The following is a 19,904-nucleotide window of genomic DNA, read 5'->3' as shown; positions in this document are numbered from 1 at the left end:
GGTTTTTCCTCTTTGAACTGGTTTTAGATGAGTTCTTCCAAAGGAAGAGCCTCACTGAATGAGGCCCACGTGCTTTTACGTCTTGCGCTTTTTGCCCCTTGCCCTTGGCCATCTTTACTTTCCCTCAGAAGGGAGACTGGTGATGCCAAACTGTGGGGGTAGCAGTGAGGCTGCCCGCGGGTCTAAAGCGTTCTTATTGGCCGAGAGGAGCGAGAACTAGGCTGGAGCTGAAGCAAGAGCAAGAGGGGCGAAGGGGGCGGTGCTAAAGTGGGAGGCGGTGCTATGGGATTTAACTGGAGAGAGGCTCAAGTGCAATTGTCCGAGCCTCGCTGCGATGGCGGAGGCGCTGAACACACTCACACCGCTGGCGGCAGAGTCTTCCCCTTAGGAAGCTACCGTCTCTGTCGCCCCCTCCTCCTCCTCCTACACCGCCTGCGCGGCGGGGGCGGGGGTGGTGGCGGCCAAGGCGCTGGCGGTGGTAACGGCAGTGATTGAGCCTGCCTCCTCCGCCACCTCCACCCCTGCCAGCTCGCCTGCCGGTGGCTGTGGCGACGGCGGCGGCGGCTCTGGCGGCTCCACTATGGCGGCGGCGGGGAGGGGGGGCAGTAGTTTTAAAGTAGACACTCGCCCTTGCCTCAGAGAAGGTGAGTTCCCGTCCCGGGGTATGGGGGCGACCCCAGGTCCTTCGCTGCCTCTCTTCTGCTGGTCTGAGATCAGAATGGGCGCGGTTGGCCGCAGCCCCACCCCCCACCTGCTGTGGCGCAGTAAAGGCCAATTTCGCCCCGCCCCGCCCCGCAGTAGTAGCCCTGAGTGTTCTAGATGGACTGAAGCAGAGAGGGTCTTCCCTACTTCTACCCTCCCCCGAAAAGGAGGGGGTTCCCAGGAAAAGGAATCGCGGGTATTCTCAAGGCAGGAGTTTGATGGAGAAAAAAAAAAAAACCAAAAAACAATTTCTCTCCCAGCCAAAGCACCTTAGTATTGCTCTAGGAAGCTGAGGTGTGTTTTGATAAAGATAAAAAACAGGGTAGAAGTGCTGTAGAACTAGAGGAATAGGGAAAGGGAAGAGACACTAGCTAGGAAAGACGGATTGAAAGAGAAAAAGCCCCCCCCCCAAAAAAAATCAGAGGGATAAACCCCATCCTTTGGTGAAATTCAGCATCCTGCAGTGTAGAAACTTGCAGAAGGATATTTAATAGTTGAAGTTAGGAATTTGGGGATGTTAAAGTGTATACTTGAGCTTTCAAGTAGGATCTGTTGGATTTTAAAATCATAGGGTCTGGTGGAGGAGCAAGTTGTATTGAGGAAAGAAGAGAGGAAGAGACTGGCGGAAGCACTGATTTCATCAATCACTTTGGAGAGTTTTCTTTGGCTATTTGAGGGATTAAACCTTGTACAGCAAGGTTTTGGGGCCCATTTTTAAGATGGTTTTGGTTTTAATAAGTGCTGTTGTACCTACAACACACACATATTACTCCTAACAGAAAAATACATTTCTTGACTATTTCAGTCTAAGTGGTAATTTAGTTCACACAAAGTACTATATACTTGTAAACAGCCTACTAATAGCAAACTAAATTTGCCATTGTGTTTTAAAGCATCTTTGGAAGTACTTCTTAGATGGTTGAAACCAATTCCGCTGGAGATCTCTAAAGCATTTTGTCATCGTAAATTTTGTATTAATTTACAATATTTGCTGTGTTTGTTACCTTATGTTGCTAACTTGTCTCCAAAGTGAAAGACCATGGATTCCAAAATAAAGTAGAATAATATAAATTCCTTTTTCTTAGGAGGACACCTCATTGAAATGGCCCCATAAAATGATTTTTCTCTTTACATTCTTAAATGATATATCCTTGTGTGCTCTTCCATATCCTTTCACACCTTTTGCTTTGGAGGAGAAGCAAAGCAGTAAAAAAATGCCTTTTGATATTTGTCATGGGCACATTACACAAATGCTACTTATTAATATGGAAATTAGAAATACAGTGTAATATGATGACTTTTTAAATTAACTCACTTACTGAAGGCAACCTTTAAAATCCTGTTTAATGTCTTCAGTCAGCCTGGATTTGTACTGGGATGAAAATATGAAATCTGGGTTTTTTGTTAGTATACCAAACTTTCTGTCTATAACCAGCAAGGAAGAGAGAACAGTGTTCTAGGTGGTCAAGATCACAATTCAGTTTGGCTGCCATGGCCTTTTCACAGTAAGGTTTAGGACTAGTATTTCATGGAGAAAATGGCTTTTTGCCTGGCTTGGTTGTAGTATCTTTTAATATATGCAAGTATTAACAACTTTAAGAGATAAAAATTCATAAACTTGCAGTAATACCCTGCCTATAATATTGCACACTGGTCAAATGAGGAGAGTCCTAGTGTATGAGCCTGGTGCAGTGAACCTAGGTTCTGTTGTTAATTTACTAAATTTTGTGAACAGATCCCAAGCTTCCTTTGGTATTTGGGTGTTGACATGTGCGAACTAGAGATTTTGGACTAGACAGATTCCGAGGTTGATTTCAGGTCTGAACCTATGCACTACGACTTTACATTTCTGCATTAATATTCTTTCAATGACATTTCCATGGCTGTGCACTAGAACAGTGATTTATATTCCATAAGAAACCTTTCCCAAATACTTATCATGTGATATTAAGTGAGTAATAAAGTTGGTGTTGTTAGTGATGAGACAATCTACTAGAACATGAAAAACCAGATATAATTGCTACCTAAAACTAACATTTCATTTAGGTAAATATCTTTCATTAACTGTTCAGACCAAACAAAACTCTCTTACCTTTTCACTTAACAAATGATAAATACTTGATATAGTACACTGCCTAAAACACTATTAGGTCTCAAAGTATTTTTGTTTAGATGTTTGTAAAGGCCATAAATGCTTGCTGTGTGTGGTAGTGGATAAAAGACAAGACAGAAAAATATTGCTTGGTGGTGTGCCAATATCTTTTCTTTGTTTAAGTCCTAGTTAGGAAATTCTCTAAAAGGTGGCAGAGAATTGTCAGAGACTCCAATTATTACAAGTCTAATGCAAATAGGACCATTAAAAGTGGCTTGCTATGCATTGGGTGATTCATTTTCAAGGATAGCTAACATTCCTGAGGATCTTAATGTCTTGGGTTGGTAATGAGCAAATGTCAGTAGAGATTAGAAATTGAAAAGCAGGGAAGATTAGAAGCTTTCACAGGTTACAAATCAGAAATCTGTCAACTAACCTTAAAACAAAAACAAAAAGCAAAAGAAGTGCCTTGTGACCAGACATATCAAAAGACACCCAAGATTCATGGTAAAGGAAGTATTGAGATTTTGTAGGGCACTTATTATTTCATTCAGTGAAGTTTTTTAAAAACAAGTTCAGTGGCTCAGAAATGAGTTTCCCACCCCCTCGTATTGATGTCCATGGTGTAATCATAGCAAAAATCAAAACAAAAATAAACAAAACCCCTCTTGTATACCTCTTTAAGAAAAATACATTATTAAATGGCTTTTGGTTTAGAGCGGAGGGCATTCTGTTTTTTTTAAATTAATAATCCATTTGCACAGCAATTACTTAACAAGGCTTTCCTTTGTTTCCATATTATTCAGTCAAGTTCCAAGTTTACCATAAGAAATTTAGTTAATAGCCTTCCCTTTATTTTTTCAGGAATCATTTATTGAACACCAGTGTGTGTGTGCCATACACTGTGCTGAATGCTGAGGATATAGTTATGAATTAGACACAGTTATATTAAAGATCTTGAAATAGTGCTTGATAGTAAAATTATTAAATGAGTAAATAAGATCATTAAGGAAGTGCAGTTTTAAATATAGCTACTCAGACTCTTAAGTATCAGAACTGTTTCATTTTTTATTATGTCTATACTCTTCCCATGGTCATTTACTATAAGAACACTGAAAACATTATATTGTAAATCTAATGTTGGTATCTAAAAAGAATAACTAGCAAGTTTTAGAAGTAATTTTTAATTCTCTGCATTTGGCAGTGTAGGGAATGTCTGGAGAAAGGTTAATGGCCATTTGTTACTTTCTGATCCTCTACCTTTATTAGGTGTCAGTATGTGAAAATATTGACTAAGCATGCCCCTTACTGTATCCATCACCTATCTGTTAGGATTATTTTCTACCTGCAACCAGTCTAGCAGATTCATTCACATTTATTAACCTGTTGGAATGAAGGGCATAGTAGCTTTCTCATGCCAGGGAGCTGCAATAGGATCAAGTAAATTAATGGATTTAAACAGGATTTGAACTCAGTTTCTTAAAAAATATATTTTATTGATTATGCTTTTACAGTTGCTCCATTTTCCCCCTTGACCCTGCACACCCCCTCCAACCCGCATTCCCCACCTTTAGTTCATGTCCATGGGTCATACATATAAGTTCTTTGGCTTCTACATTTCCTGTACTATTCTTAACCTCCCTCTGTCTATCTTCTACCTATTTATGCTACTTATTCTCTGTACCTTCCCCCTCAATGACCCCTCTGCTGATAACCCTCCATGTGATCTTCATTTCTGTGATTCTGTTCCTGTTCTGGTTGTTTGCTTCGTTTCCGGTTTAGTTTTTGTGTTAGGTTTGGTTGCTAATAACTGTGAGTGTGTTGTCATTTTACTGCTCATATTTTTTATCTTCTTTTTCCTAGATAAGTCCCTTTAACATTTCATATAATAAGGGCTTGACGATGATGAACTCCTTTAACTTGACCTTATCTGGGAAGCACTTTATCTGCCCTTCCGTTCTAAATGATAGCTTTGCTGGATAAAGTAATCTTGGATGTAGGTCCTTGCCTTTCATGACTTGGAATACTTCTTTCCAGCCCCTTCTTGCCTGCAAAGTTTCTTTTGAGAAATCAGCTGACAGTCTGATGAGAACTCCTTTGTAGGTAACTATCTCCTTTTGTTTTGGTGCTTTTAAGATTCTCTCCTTATCTTTAATTTTGACTAATGTAATTATGATGTGCCTTGGTGTGTTCCTCCTTGGATTCAATTTCTTTGGGACTCTCTGAGCTTCCTAGACTTCCTGGAAGTCTATTTACTTTTCCAGATTGGGAACTTCTTCATTATTTGTTCAAATAAGTTTTCGATTTCTTGTTCTTCCTCTTCTCCTTCTAGTACCCCTATGATACGGACATTGGAACATTTAAGGATGTCCTGGAGATTCCTAAGCCTGTCCTAATTTTTTTTTGAATTCTTGTTTTTTCATTCTGTTCTGGTTGAATGTTTTTTTTTTCTTTCTAGTCTACACCATTGATTTGAGTCCTGGTTTCTATCCCATCACTATTCATTCCCTGTACATTTTCCTTCATTTCACTTAGCATAGCCTTCATTTTTTCATCTAATTTGTGACCATATTCAACCAATTCTGTGAGCATCCCAATTACTAGTGTTTTGAATTGTGCATCTGATAGGTTGGCTATCTCTTCGTCACTTAGTTGCATTTTTTTCTGGAATTTTGATCTGTTCTTTCATTTGGGCCATTTTTGTCTCTGGGCGCACCTGTTATGTAGTAAGAGGCAAAGCTTTAGGAGTTCACCAGGGTGGGGCAACCCATGTCACTGTGTTGTGATGTTGTATGTGGGGGAGGGATCTGAGAGGGAACAATGGTGCTTGCTCCATTCTCTGCTGGTTTTCAGTCACTTTCCCCATTACCCACAATCAAATCGGGCCCTTCTGGTGCTGATTCCCAGGTGGGTGGGCTTGCGTACATTCTAGGACCCTGTGGGTCTTTCCAATGAACTCTCTTATGAGGCTGTGAGTTTCTCCCACTGGTGCCTCAACCTCCACAGGTGTTTGCAATAAGAGGTTTGAGGCTCTATTTCCCCATCCTGGAAATCTGGGGTGCTTGGTCTGTCTCACTCCCAAATTGTTCCTCCCGATTTATCTGCACACAAATTGGGACCACCCAGTCTGCACTCTGCCATTTTGCAGGGTTTGCCAGCTACTGCCTTGCTGCAAGTCTTCTCCTCAGAGCTGCGTGTCTCTGGCCTTCCCACTGGTCTGGATGAATGTTTCTTCTTTAACTCCTTGGTTGTCGAACTTCCATACAGTTCGTTTTTCTGTCAGTTCTGGTTGTTTTTTGTTTTTAAATTTGTTGTTGTCCTTCTTTTGGTTGTGTGAGGAGTCACAGTGTGCCTACCTACACCTCCATCTTGGCCGGAACTGAACTCAGTTTTTAACTTCACAAGCAGGTCTGCTCAGGTAGCAAGCCACAGAGTGATTATGATTATAAAGTTCAAAGATTCAGTAAACATTAAACATATCACTAGTACTCCCAATTAATTTTGATAATTTCATTGTATTTTGTAACTTTTAATATGCTGTGGGAAAACCTTTATAATTTTTTGATTGTAATATTCTGCCTCAAAACAGCCAAATTCATAAGTCAGGTACTAATTTTATAATCTGAGAAAGTAAGGTTACTAGATAGCATTTTAGCTATGAGTGTTCATAATGGGGAGCTAAAGGTGCAGGGATGGGGTGGACAAAATGTCCAATGCCCACTCAAGAAGAGCAGGAGAGTATTTCCCTTTAAGGAAACAGGAAATCCTAGAGGAAATGGCATTTATGAAGGACTTGGAAGCATAATAACAGTTCTAATGGACAGAGATTAGAAATGGCTGTAGGAATGAGCATTGGTCCTGAGACAGGAAATGTGAGACTCTTTCCAAAATTATCTGCTAATGGTTTTGCTGGAGCTTAGTTTATGAGTTAAAGTAGGAGACAGGCCTTTAGGGGAAAAAAGAAAGTTAAAACTTCTTGGCAAGGATAGGACAGGCAGTTCTCCAGTCTCCTATAACTTAGTGTTGAACTTTGCTCATTTGGTATAAAAAGATTGCAAAGATCAAGTCAGCTACATACAAAAATCCTTTTTCTTCAAAAATGCTTCAAAGAGGTTATCTCTCTAAAGGTATAATCAAGGAGACTATATAGCACATATGCTCTGTGCAGAATTAATGGGATTGTTTCTTATATTTCTTAATGCCCGATTTTAAATCTGTGACTAAGAATGAAATTTATGATTATAGTATTGCAGCCAACCCTTCTGAGGTTTGCTCCACTCTTAGAATATGCAGAGTTCTTACACAACGTTAGATTTTTTTTTTTTTTTGCTTCAAGATTAGTTGGGCTACAAAATTCCCACTTCAGCAAAGCTTAAAACAAGTAAAGGCTATTTTGGCCATAAACATCTGATGAGTTGTCTTAAGGAAGAAATTTGGGTTTTGTACAACTAAATCTAATTGTCATTTAACAAATGCAAATAATATTCAATTTATTAAATATAGACAATTATGTATAGATTCACCTAATTTGAATAAGCTTAAATTTCTTAGCAGGGTAACTGAAAGAACGTTTAATTGGCGTGAACAGGGAAAGCTCTCTTACCTAGAACTGATGAGTTATGATAATCTTCTGGTTCCTTCCTCAGAGATCTTGTATAGGTTTTAATTGTATTCATAGAGAATGAATTAAATTGTAGGGACACAGTTTCATTGTTTCTTTCCGACTCAAACCATACCTTATTCTTTTGTCACAAAAATTATATTAACCCTGGCTGGTATAGCTCAGTGGATTGAGCGCTGGCCTCAAACCAAAGGATCACGGTTCGATTCCCAGTCAGGACAAATGCCTGGGTTGTGGGCCAGTTCCCAGCAGGGGACACACGAGAGGCAACCATACATTGATATTTCTCTCCCTCTCTCCTTCCCTTTCCCTCTAAAGATAAATAAGTGAAATCTTTTAAAAATATATATTTATCTTATATTAAATTGGTGTTGTTTACCAGTATTAATTAAAAGAAAGTTTTGATTACAATAATTTAGATTTTACACTCAATTGCATTTTTCAATACAGAATTTATTTTTTTAAATATTTTTCTTCTATATATATTTTTTAAATATTTTATTTATTTATCTTTAGAGGGGAAGGGAAGGAGAGAGGGAGAGAAATATCAATGTATGGTTGCCTTTTGTGCATCCCCTTCTGGGAACTGGCCTGCAGGGAACACGGCCTGCAACCCAGGCATGTGCCCTGACTGGGAATTGAACCACAACTGTGGTTGACAGGCCCGCACTCAATCCACTGAGCTACACCTGCCAGGGCTTCAATACAGAATTTAAAGGTATCGATATTTTACTCTAGCATAATAATACAACTATTTGGAGTAGGCACAGTTTAACAAGGATCCCTAAAAAGTTTCTTGCAAGTGAATCCTGTTTGCTTTTTATATCATGAAAGCTTGGCATTCTGGTACAAGCTGAATTACATATTTTTTATATCAACATAAGGATTTTAGTAATGCCCAAATCCATAGAATGTGAGTTATTAGTACTCACATTTGTGTTTCACTTACTTAAAGACCTCCCTCTGCTAAGACTAATGTGTCCCCCCAGACTACTGGAATTTTTTTCATGGTTCAAATCCACCTGCATACAGAATTATATCTTTTAAATTTTAGCTTCTCCATTCTTTTATTTCCTATAAGCTCTGTGGGCCTTTGCTTTCTCATCTTGAAATGAGGATCTTAGGCTCAATCATTAAAAAAAAAAATAGAGGTATTTTTGCCTTACAAGATACATGTGGCAATTTCTAGAGATATTTTTGATTGTCACACCTGATGAATGCTATCAACTTCTAGTTAGTAGAGGTTGAGTGTTCTGCTAAATATCCTACAATGCACAGAACAGCCTTTCACAAAAATGAATTATTTGGCCCAGAGTGACAGTGATATCAACATTGAGACACCCTGGACTAGATGATCTCTAAAGTTATTCTGATCTGAAATAAAAAAAATTATATATAACATTAAATAAAAAATTCAAATCTTCTGGATTAACAAACTAGCATACTTTACCAAGTACCTATATTTGTTAATCATTTTTTAAATTTTTATTTTATTTAATATTCATCATATCCTGGGACAGTCATTGTAATTCTGTACTGTTTAGGTGAAAAAACTGGCTCAAAATTGTTAAATAATTTGCTCAGAGTTATATAGTTATGGATAGAGATAGGATATGAATATGTTTGACCAAATCAAAACCTTATTTTTTTACTGCTGCTTAGTGCTATAGGTCATAATTTTCCCCCATTTCAAATTATTATGAAACTTTTATTTTCTCAAGTCATGTAAACACTTGGTTTAGGAAGGAAATAAAGAAATTAAACACTTCCATTATAAAAAAATTGGTTGATTCATTTTCTTAACTAAGACTAAAGCCACACATACATATAATCAAATTGTAGGGGCATTGATTACATAAATTTTCTTATCCCATTTATAATTTGTTGCAAACCACTCTTTCATTTACAATAACCGTTATAACTGGTATTCAAGAGGGGATTGCTATGTCATGGTAGCAAAACAATGGTTTATTACTTGATCATGCAGTTCCCTCTGCATGATGGATTGATGTAGGGCAACTGCCCTTCATGCCATGGATTGAGAAGAAAAAGGTGCTTTTGTCTCTTTCCCAATACTATATATATACATATATATGCAAATATATATGTATATATGTATATATAGTTCTAATATACATATTAGGAAAGAGAAGAATACACACACACATTGGGAAAGACACTATATATATATATATATATATATATATATATATATATATATACACACACACACACATATATACTTAAGATTTATGTATTTATTTTTAGAAAGAGAGGAAGGGAAGGAGAAAGAGTGAGAGAAACATCATGTGTGGTTGCCTCTCGTGCACCCCCCTACTGGGGACCTGGCTGGCAACCCAAGCATGTGCCTGATTGGAAATTGAAACAGCGACCCTTTAGTTCACACACTGGCACTCAATCCACTGAGTCATACCAGCCAGGGCCCCAATATAGTTTTAACTGTGGTAGAAAACATATAATAAAAATTGCCATTTTAAGAATTAAAAAAAATTTTATTATTGTTCAAGTACAGTTGTATCCATTTTCCCCCAACCATGTCCCCACCCCAGCCATCCCCACTTCCTACCAGTAATCCTACCCATCTTTGGTTTGGTCCATGTGTCCTTCATACATGTTCTTGAAACTTCCCTCCTTTTCCCCCTGTTATCCCCTCCCACCTCCCCTCTGGTTACTGTCAGTTTGTTCTTTCTTTAAAATTATTTTATTGTTGTTGAATTATAGTTTATTGCATTTGCCCCCCCAGAACTCCCCCCACTACAGCCATCCCCACCTCTCTCCCTTGCTTCCACCCCGACTTGGTTTTGTCCATGTGTCCTTTATAGTTATTCTTGAAAACCCTTCCCCTCTTCCTTGCATTATCCCCTCCCACTTCCCATCTGGTTATTGTCAGATTGTTCTTCATTTCACTGTCTCTGGTTATATTTTGATTGCTTGTTTGTTTTATTGACTAGGTTTCATTTATAGAATAGATCATATGGTATTTGTCTTTCACTGCTTGGCTTATTTCACTTAGCATAATGTTCTCCAGATCCATCCATGCTGTCGCAAAGGGTAGGAGCTCCTTTTCTCTGTTGTTTAGTATTCCATTGTGTAAATGTACCATACTTTTCAATCCATTCATTTACTGGTGGGCACTTAGGTTGCTTCCAACACTTTGTTATTGTAAATTGTGCTGCTATGAACATTGAGGCGCATAGGTTCTATTGCATTGGTGTTTCGAGAACCTTAGGGTATAATCCTAGCAGCGGAATTAGTGGGTCAAAAGGCAGTTCCATTTTTAGTTTTCTGGGAACATTCCATACTGTTTTCCATAGTAGTCTGCATTCCCACCAGTAGTGCACTAGGGTTCCCTTTCTCCACATCCGCTCCAATATTTGTTGTTTGTTAATTTGTTTATGATGGCCATTCTCACTGGTGTGAAGTGGTATCTCAATATTATTTTAGCTTGCACTGCCCTGATGGCTAGTGAGACTGAGCATCTTTCATATGTTTCTTGGCCCTTTGTATGTCCTCCTTGGAGAATTGTCTGTTCACGTCTTTTGCCCATTTTTTAATTGGGTTTTTTGTCTTCCTGGAGTGGAGTTGTGTGAGTTCCTTATAAATTTGAAGATCAACCCCTTCTCTGAGGTATCATTGGCAAATGTATTTTCCTATATGGTTCATTATCTTTTCATTTTGATGCTGTTTCTTTTAGCCATCCAGAAGCTTTTTATTTTGATGATACCATATGTTTATTCTTTCCTTTATGTCTCTTGCTCTAGGGGACATATCAGTAAAAATATAGCTGCATGGAATATCTAAAATTTTCCTGCTGATGTTTTCCTGCAGGACTTTCATGGTGTCATGACTAATACTTACATCTTTTATCCACCTTGAATTTATTTTTGTGTATGATGTAAGTTGGTGATTCAGTTTCTTTTTTTTTTTTTTTGCACGTAGCTGTCCAGATCTCCCAACACCGTTTGTTGAAGATGCAATTTTTACTCCATTTTACACTTCTGCCCCCTTTGTCAAATATTAAGTGACCATACAGACTTGGGTTTACTTCTGGGCTCTCTGTTCTGTTCCACTGGTCTATGTATCTGTTTTTAGGGCTCTCTGTTCTCTTCCATTGGTCTATGTGTCTGTTTCTATGCCAGTACCAGGCTGTTTTCATCATAGTGACCTTGTAATACAGTTTGGTGTCGGGTATTGTGATCCCTCCTACTTTGCTGCTCTTTCCCAAAATTGTAGCAGCTATTCAGCATCATTTTATGTTTCCATATAAATTTTTCAAATGTTTGTTCTATATCTGTGATATATGTTATTGGTACTTTAATAGCTATTGCATTGAGTCTATAAATTGCTTTGGGTAGTATGGACATTTTGATTATGTTAATTCTTCTGATTCATGAACACGGTGTATGTTTCCATTTGTTTGTGTCTTTCTTAATTTCTTTCTTCAGTGTTGTGTAGTTTTTAGAGTACAAGTCTTTTACCTCCTTGGTTATGTTTACTCCTAGGTACTATATTTTTCTTGTTACTGTATCAAATGGGAATTTTTTCCTGATTTCTGTTTCTGATATGTCATTGTTGGTGTACAAAAATGCCTTTGATTTCTGGATATTGACTTTGTGTCCTGCTGTTTTGCCAAATTCATTTATAAGGTCAGGTAGTTTTTTGGTGGAGTCTACAGGATTTTCTATGTACACTATCATGTCATCTGCAAACAGTGACAGTTTTGTTTTCTTCTTTCCAATTTGGATGCCTTTTATTTTATTTTCTTGTCTGATTGCTGTGGCTGGGACTTTCAATTCTCGGTTGAATAGAAGGGATGAAAGCAGACATCTTTGTCTTGTTACTGATCTTAATGGAAAGGCTTTTAGTTTTTGCCCTTTGAGTATGATGTTGGTCATAGGTGTCTCATATATGGCCTTTATTATGCTGAGGAATGCTCCCTCTATTCCCACTTTGCTGAGTGTTTTTATCATAAATGGGTGCTGTACCTTATAAAGTGCTTTTTCCGCATCTATTGATATGATCATGTGATTTTTATCTTTCCTTTTGTTTATGTGATGTATTACATTTATTGATTTGCAAATATTGTACCATCCCTGTATCCCTGTAATGAATTCCATTTGACTATGGTGTATGACCTTTTAAATGTATTCCTGGATGCAATTTGCCAATATTTTGTTGAGGATTTTGGCATCTGTGGTCATCAGTGATATTGGCCTGAAGTTTTCTTTCTTTGTTGTGTCTTTATCTGGTTTTGGGAAAAGGAAGATGCTGGCTTCATAAAAGGAGTTTGAGAATCTTCCATCTTCTTGGATTTTTTGGAATAGTCTGTGAAGCATAGGGGTTAGCTCTTCCTTAAATGCTTTGTAGAATTCTCCAGTGAAACCATCTGGTCCAGGGATTTTGTATGTTGGGAGGTTTTTTTTTTTTTTATTACTGCTTCAATTTCACCAGCTGTTATTGGTCCCTTTGAGCTTTCTGTTTCTTCTTCATTCAGTATCGTGAAAACTATATTTTTCTAGAAATGTGTCCATTTCACCCAAGTTTTCAAATTTCTTGGCATGCAATTTTTTGTAGTAATTTCTTACCATTCTTTGTATTTTTGTAGGATCAGTTATAATCATTTTTCATTTCGGATTGTGTTTTTTGGGGTCTTCTCTCTTTTTTTCTCGATGAGTCTGCTTCAAGGTTTGTTGATTTTATCTTTTCAAAGAAACAGCTTCTGGATTTATTGATCCTTTGAATTATTCTTTTAGTCTCTGTGTTATTTAATTCTGCTCTGATCTTGTTTATTTCCTTCCTTCCACTTGCTCTGGGCTGTCCTGGTTGTTGTTCCTCAAGTTCTTGTGGGTGTAGGGTTGGGTTGTTTGCTTGAAATGTTTCTATCTTTTTTAGATAAGGCTGTATCTCTATGAACTTTCCTCTCAGCATTGCCTTCAGTGTGTCACATAAGCTTTGGACCGTCTTGTGTTCATTTTCATTTGTTTCCAGAAACTTTTTGATTTTTTCCTTGATCTCATTCTTAACCCATTTACTGTTTAATAGCATGCTATTCAATCTCTATGAATTGAGTGGTTTTGAGGTTTTTTCCTTGATGTGGCTTTCTAGTTTCAGTCCCTTGTGTACAGAGAAAATGCTTGATATGAATTCAATTTTCTTAATTTGCTGAGGGTTGCTTTGTGTCCTGTCATATGGTCTATCTTTAAAAATGTTCCATGATCACTTGAAAAGAATGTATATTTTGCTTCTATGTGATGAAAGGTTCAATATATATCAATTAAGTCCATTTGATCTAGGACATTGTTCAATGCCACAATATCTTTGTTGATATTTTGTTTGGAAGATCTGTCCTTTTTTGACAGTGAGTTATTAAAATCCCCTACTATATTTGTGTTGCTGTCAATGTCTTTTCTTGAAGTCTTCCAAGATTTTCCTTAAATATTTGGGTACTCCTATGTTGGGTACATATATGTTTATAATGTGTATGTCTTCTTGATTGATTCTTCCCTCTAGTATTATGAAGTGTCCCTTCTAGATACCTTTTTATGGCCCTTGTTATGAAGTCTGTTTTGTCTGATATGAGTATTTCTACCCTGGCTTTTTTTTTCTTTCCATTTGCTTGAAATATTTTTTTCAACCCTTCATTTTCAGTATGTATAAGTCTTTCATTCTGAGGTGGGTCTCTTGTAGGCAGCATGTGTGTGGGTCATGTTTTCTCATCCATTCAGCTACTCTGTGTCTTTTGTTTGGAGCATTTAATTCATTAACATTTGAAGTTATTATTGATAGGTATTTATTAATCTTTCTCCCTTTATACCTGTGTTCCTCTCTTTCTCTCAGTCTTTTTTTTCACCTTCTTATAATAGTCCTTGTAGCATACTTTTTAGTGCTGGTTTGGTGGAGATGTATTCTTTCAGCCTTCTTTTGTTTTGGATACTCTTATTTTGCCTCCCATTTTAATTGAGGGCCGCACTGGGTACAGTAATGTTGGTTGCAGGCTTTTGTATTTAATTACTTGGAATATTTCTTGCCTTTCTCTCTTTGATTGGAGTGTTTCTGTTGAGAAGTCAGCTGCTAGCCTTATTGGAGCCCTTTTGTATGTTATTCCTTGTTTCTGCCTTACTGCTTTTAAGATTCTCTCTTTGTAAAACTTGGCATTTTAATTTTGATATGTGTAGGAGTAGACCTCTTTGGGTTCAACTCCTTGTAGTTGTCTGTGAGTTCCTTGAGCATCGTTATAACCATTATTTTTAATTCTATGTCTGATAGTTTGCTTACCTCCATTTCATTTAGCTTTTTAGTGGGGAATCTTCCATTCCTTTTGATTGTAGCTTCTTTTTTTGTCTGCCCATTTTAGCTGTCTCTTTTTTTGTTTGTTTCTGTGGTTCCTGATGTTCCACTTTGCTAGGTGTCTTTGTAGGGTGAACTTCTATGTTAGAAATTCTATGGGATTCACTGTTGTGGTCTCTTTGATCTGTTTGTCTGGATGCTATATGGTTGCCCATTCTTCTGTTTGTGTGGGCTCTCTTGTTGTACTTGGGTTTTTCCCTGGTGGTGGGTTCTCTCCTCCAGCAGGTATATTGGTATTCACAGCTCCCAGGTAATCTTATGTGTGATCAGTGGCAGAGGGAAGGCAAAATGGATTAAGACAGTGGAAGAGCATTCTATGGGATTTAAAGTACCAACAAGTAGACAAGAGACAGTAGATCTTGGATAAGTATAGCATTAACCATGATACTTCATCCAACCAGCCAATTTTTACGAAAGAGAAATAAGACTCTTATTAGAGGGAGAAGGCTTGTGAGTTGAATCCAGAAAACGGAGCACTTGTGTGAGGTTAGATGGTGAGATATAGTGAGAGTAAAGAATAGAAAGTAGGTGTAGTGTGCAAGAGAATAGAGTTAACCACCACAGTAATAAAGCTCAGGGAGATAGCGAAATGGGCTAAGGTCAGAGAGGGGTGTTGTGTAGTATTTACAATTGTATGGAAGAACATTTGTTTACAAAACTACTGGAACAACAATAATATGACAGGAACTATCTGATATGAATAACAAGAATAGAAATTACAGGACCAAAAGTAGTATGTTATTGGGACATGAGTGAAGTGAAAGACGGGAAATACAATATGAAAGAGAGAACAAGGAAAAACAGTCAAACAATGCACTTAAACAAACAAAATGAAGAAAACTAAACAGAAAGAAGATAAATAAAAATTACTAATAAAATAAAAGTAAAAATAACAAAAATAATAATACAAATAAACAATATAATGCAAGTTCTATAGGATAGCAAAGTCAAATTTGTCTCAGTTTCTCAGTTGTTGGGATTAGCCTTGTACTCCCTTTGTGGATCTGTTACTGGACCTTTCATAGCTCCAGGTCTTATTGTCTCACTTGGGGAAAAAAAAGGAAACAAGGATTAAAAAAAGCTTCCTGCTAACTTTAAACCCACAAACGGAGTTCTGCTGGTCTTCCTGGATGCAGCAGGGCGGGGGGCTGTGCTTCGCTTTTATGGCTTCCTATAGTTTTGCAAGAATGGAGTCAGGTCTAGGCCACAGTATTCATAGTTGCCCAGCCTCCATTCCAGGGTTTTCATATGCTCCTGGGCCCTGGTGCCTTTTATCCACTGGTTGTGCCACCAGTGAGGTACATGAATTAGGGGTGACACACACCACCTTCTCCCTCTTTGCTGGCCTTGGTGCTGGGTACTCTCAAAGTTTCTTCACAGCAGTTTAGCTCCCCCACTAAAATGTCTCTCTAGGGACTGCTAAGTCCTGGAGCCCTGTTGCTCTCCTCTGAAAGGTCCTTGTGGTGTGCCTCCTCCTTCTTCTTGGCGAGCCAGCCACTGTGCACACCAGCTGCTGCGCCCAATCCAGCCAAGGTGCAATCCATTTGCTGCACAAGAGTTCCTTCAATGGGGGCTGGGAGCTTTTTTTTTTTTTTAAGTAGAATCCCTTTGTTTAAGCCCGCTGTTCTTAACAAGCACCTGGCTTTTCACACAGCCCAACTTTCTAACCAGACCAGAGACTCTCTAGGTCAGGGTCCCACTTGGCTTAACTCTTCTCCCTTCTCTAGGTATCGCCTGACTTTCCAATTTCTCTGGTAATGACCTATCAGGTGTCCACAGTCCCTGTGGGTGAGCACCACCTCTGTGCATCTCCCACTTCATCTTTATTTCCCCCAGCAACTTCAAGCATCCAGGTCTTTCCTGGTGCCATGTTGTCCCTGCTTTGGTAGGAGAGAGAGCTGCTGACCTGGCTCTTCTCCAAGAATCCTATGGCAAGTGCCCTGCTGTGGGCTTCAGCAGTCCTGGTCCCCATACAGGTCCCAGGGACCTTATCATCCCAGTGCAATCTCCTTACCATCTGTTTTTCAGTGCCCTCTACAGTTTTGGCTTCCCAACTTCATATAAGCTGAAATACCATTGGCTGTTCACTCTTTTACTCTGAAGATCGGCTAGGTGTTCCAGCTGGGTGTAGGGGGAAGTGGGATGTGCTCCCACCTATCTTACCACCATCTTCTCTCCCTTTTTAAGCATTTTAAGTGTACAATTAAGTACATTTGATTCAGCATTAAGTACATTCACATTCTGCAACAACCATCACCACTGTCCATCTCCAGAAGTGTTTCATCATCCAAAACTGAAACTCTACCTTTAAGTCATCGTTTTGTTATATGATCATATTCCTCCACTCTAAAGAACTGTCCGATGTGTCTGATTTCTGGAGAACAACAGATATTTAAATGTTATACTTAATTTGTTAATATTTGACAACCTTATAAAGTAAAGGTTATTGTGACCACAGATTACAGCATTTCAAAGCAACTTTACCCTCTTATACTTTGAATGTAAATATGTACCATGTATTAAATATTGGTTTTATTTTATCTTTCCTAGGTACTATGAGTTTAAGCCCTCATTCCATTATCAGACTTAGGTTTTCTTCCCATTTTTGAGCTGAGTTTTTGACAGTATTTTCTTGTTCCCCACTGCTTTTTTTTATGTTAAAATACAAAGTAACGGTATCAGCATCAGAAACTCCCAGTCCATTTTGGGAGCTCACTATTGTGTTATTAAGATCTCACTACAAGGCTGCACTAAACTGAGCTTTGAATCTGAGTATAAAATCTTGCTCCCATCTATATCTTTTTTTTCCAAGTTCATGATAGCATACAAAATTCAAATATGGCATGGAATGAAGAACACTTGAGAAGTGCTCTATGCTAGGAATAGTAAAACACTGTTCCTGATGTTAATCAGTAGTTAATTAACCTTTCCATGTTCACAGAAGTTTATTTGTTGAAGGTGAGAGATAAAGACACTTCACAGCATTCAGTATTTTGTCACTGAATATTCTTTTTTATATTTCTTTTTTAACTTAATTTATGTTTCATTACAGTTGACATCAGTATTATTTTTCAATATTTATATTAGTTTCAGGTATACAGCATAGTAGTTAGACATTTACATAATTTGTTAATGGATCCCCCAATAAGTTTAGTACCAACCTTGCACAATAAATAGTTATTACAATATAATTGACTATAGTTCCTATGCTGTGCTTTACATCCCCATGACTATTCTAATGTGTAATCTGTTTAGATGTTTTAACACTAGCTCTCCTAAGTTCTAACTAAATTAGATCAAAAGATGCAGAACCATCTGCTAGGAACTCAGTATTCATTGCCAAGGAAGAAAACTGAAGCATTTACACCTAAATTATAACCAAAATAATACTCATGTTTTCCTTTTTGACACTATAATGACTAAAACATTGTGCTTGGTAAGAGAAATGCTGTGTGTGTTTTTGCCAAGAAATATTTGGGAGAGAACAAACTTTAGGGTTAGGATATAGACACTGAAACTAGACAATGGAAAAGTAGGGAGAAAATATTGGGATCTTTTTTATTTTAGGCCCTTAAAGTCTATATGAACTATATAACTTCTTAGAACTTCATATCATCTTCTATGTTTCCTGACAGATTTATTATTTGTAAGCATGTAAGATATTTGTGTCCTTCTGTAAGGACCCCACCAAAATTTTGCTTCTATGTATATGTATTCCTATCTAAAATACAACATTTTCCCATTGATGATGATCAACCTATATATAGTCAATACAAAAACTTAAGAAATGGAAATCTGAAAGGTTGTGATATGTTCTTAGTCATCAACCTAGTTAATAGCAGGGTAAAGAGTAATGTAGTCTCGGACTTCCGCCAAGATGGAGGCATAGGTGGATATGCCATGCCTTCTCACACAACCAAGTTTAGAGACAACTAAATATTAGCAACAGAAAACACAGCCAGAACACAGAAAATTGAACTTTTCAGAAGTCTGTTAACAACAAATTCTTCAGTCTGACCGGTAAGGGGCGAAACCAGCAGCTGGTGGAGCAGGATTGCACTGGAAAACTCGGTCAGACGGACTCAGGCATGCAGAATCCAGGAGCAGGGTTGGACCTAGTGAGCGACCAAGCGAGCGACCGCGGGGAAACGGCAAGGGAGCGGGGCTGTGGGTTGACTGTGGTCACGCATTTGTGCGTGGATAGACAAGCCAGGGAGTGGGTGATTGGACTGGGACCCAGCGGGTCCCCACAGCAAGCGGCAGGGAGGGCGCCGCCATTTCCCTGCTCTGACCCCACCTCCACATACAGTGTCATAACCCAGCGACTCTGAGTGGCCCGGCCCTGGTGAACCACCTAAGGTTCTGCTCCTCACCCAGCGGCATGAAACAGCAGAGGGTGCCGCCATTTCCCCACTCTGACCATGCCCCCACATACAGCATCACAATCCAGTGACCTGGGAGTCCAAGGCTCCGCTCCTCACACTTAAAGGGCACGAACAGACCAAAAATGGCTCAAGAAGATCTCAAAGCCCCAGAGCCTATAAATCTAAGTGATGAAGAAATAGCAAAACTCTCAGACGCACAGTTTAAAACATTGGTGATCAGGATCCTCACAGAACTGGTTGATTATAGCCACAAATTAGACAAATATATGAAGGCGAAAGTAATTCAAATGAATGGAATTGCACAGGACACCAATAGCAATGAAAAGGAAACTGGGACTCAAATCAATGGAGTGGACCAGAAGAAAGCAAATAATGGCCAAACAGAAAAGAGTTAAGAAACAAGAATTCAAAGGATGAGGAGAGTCTTAGGAACCTCCAGGACATCTTTAAACGCTCCAACATCCAAATTATAGGGGTACTAGAAGGGGAAGAGGAACAGCCACCAGTGGAAAACTTATTTGAACAAATAATAAAGGAGAATTTCCCCAATCTGGCAAAGGAAATAGACTTCCAGGAAATCCAGGAAGCTCAGAGAGTCCCAAAGAAGTTGGACCCAAGAAGAAACACACCAAGGCACATCATCATTACATTAGCCAAGATTAAAATGAACGAGAGAATCCTAGAAGCAGCAAGAGCTAAGGGGACAGTCACCTACAAAGGAGTTCCTATCAGACTG

General features: G+C 38.4%; 1 protein-coding gene across 1 annotated transcript in view; it reads left to right on the top strand.

The window, feature by feature from the left end:
• The first annotated feature begins 335 nt into the window (after window positions 1–335).
• Window positions 336–19,904, top strand: part of ZMAT1 (zinc finger matrin-type 1) — a 78,219-nt gene continuing 58,650 nt past the window's right edge. The window contains exon 1 of the mRNA XM_053657461.1: window positions 336–644. Coding sequence (XP_053513436.1) covers window positions 581–644 — 64 coding nt within the window. The 5' untranslated portion in view covers window positions 336–580. The remainder of the gene's footprint in view (window positions 645–19,904) is intronic.

Source organism: Artibeus jamaicensis, unplaced genomic scaffold (genome assembly GCF_021234435.1).
Source record: "Artibeus jamaicensis isolate MK-2021 breed Jamaican fruit bat unplaced genomic scaffold, CSHL_Jam_final scaffold_461, whole genome shotgun sequence".
NCBI classification, from domain to species: Eukaryota; Metazoa; Chordata; class Mammalia; order Chiroptera; family Phyllostomidae; genus Artibeus; species Artibeus jamaicensis.
The sequence above is the reverse complement of the archived record's forward strand: the minus strand, read 5'-3'. Positions and strand labels throughout refer to the sequence as shown.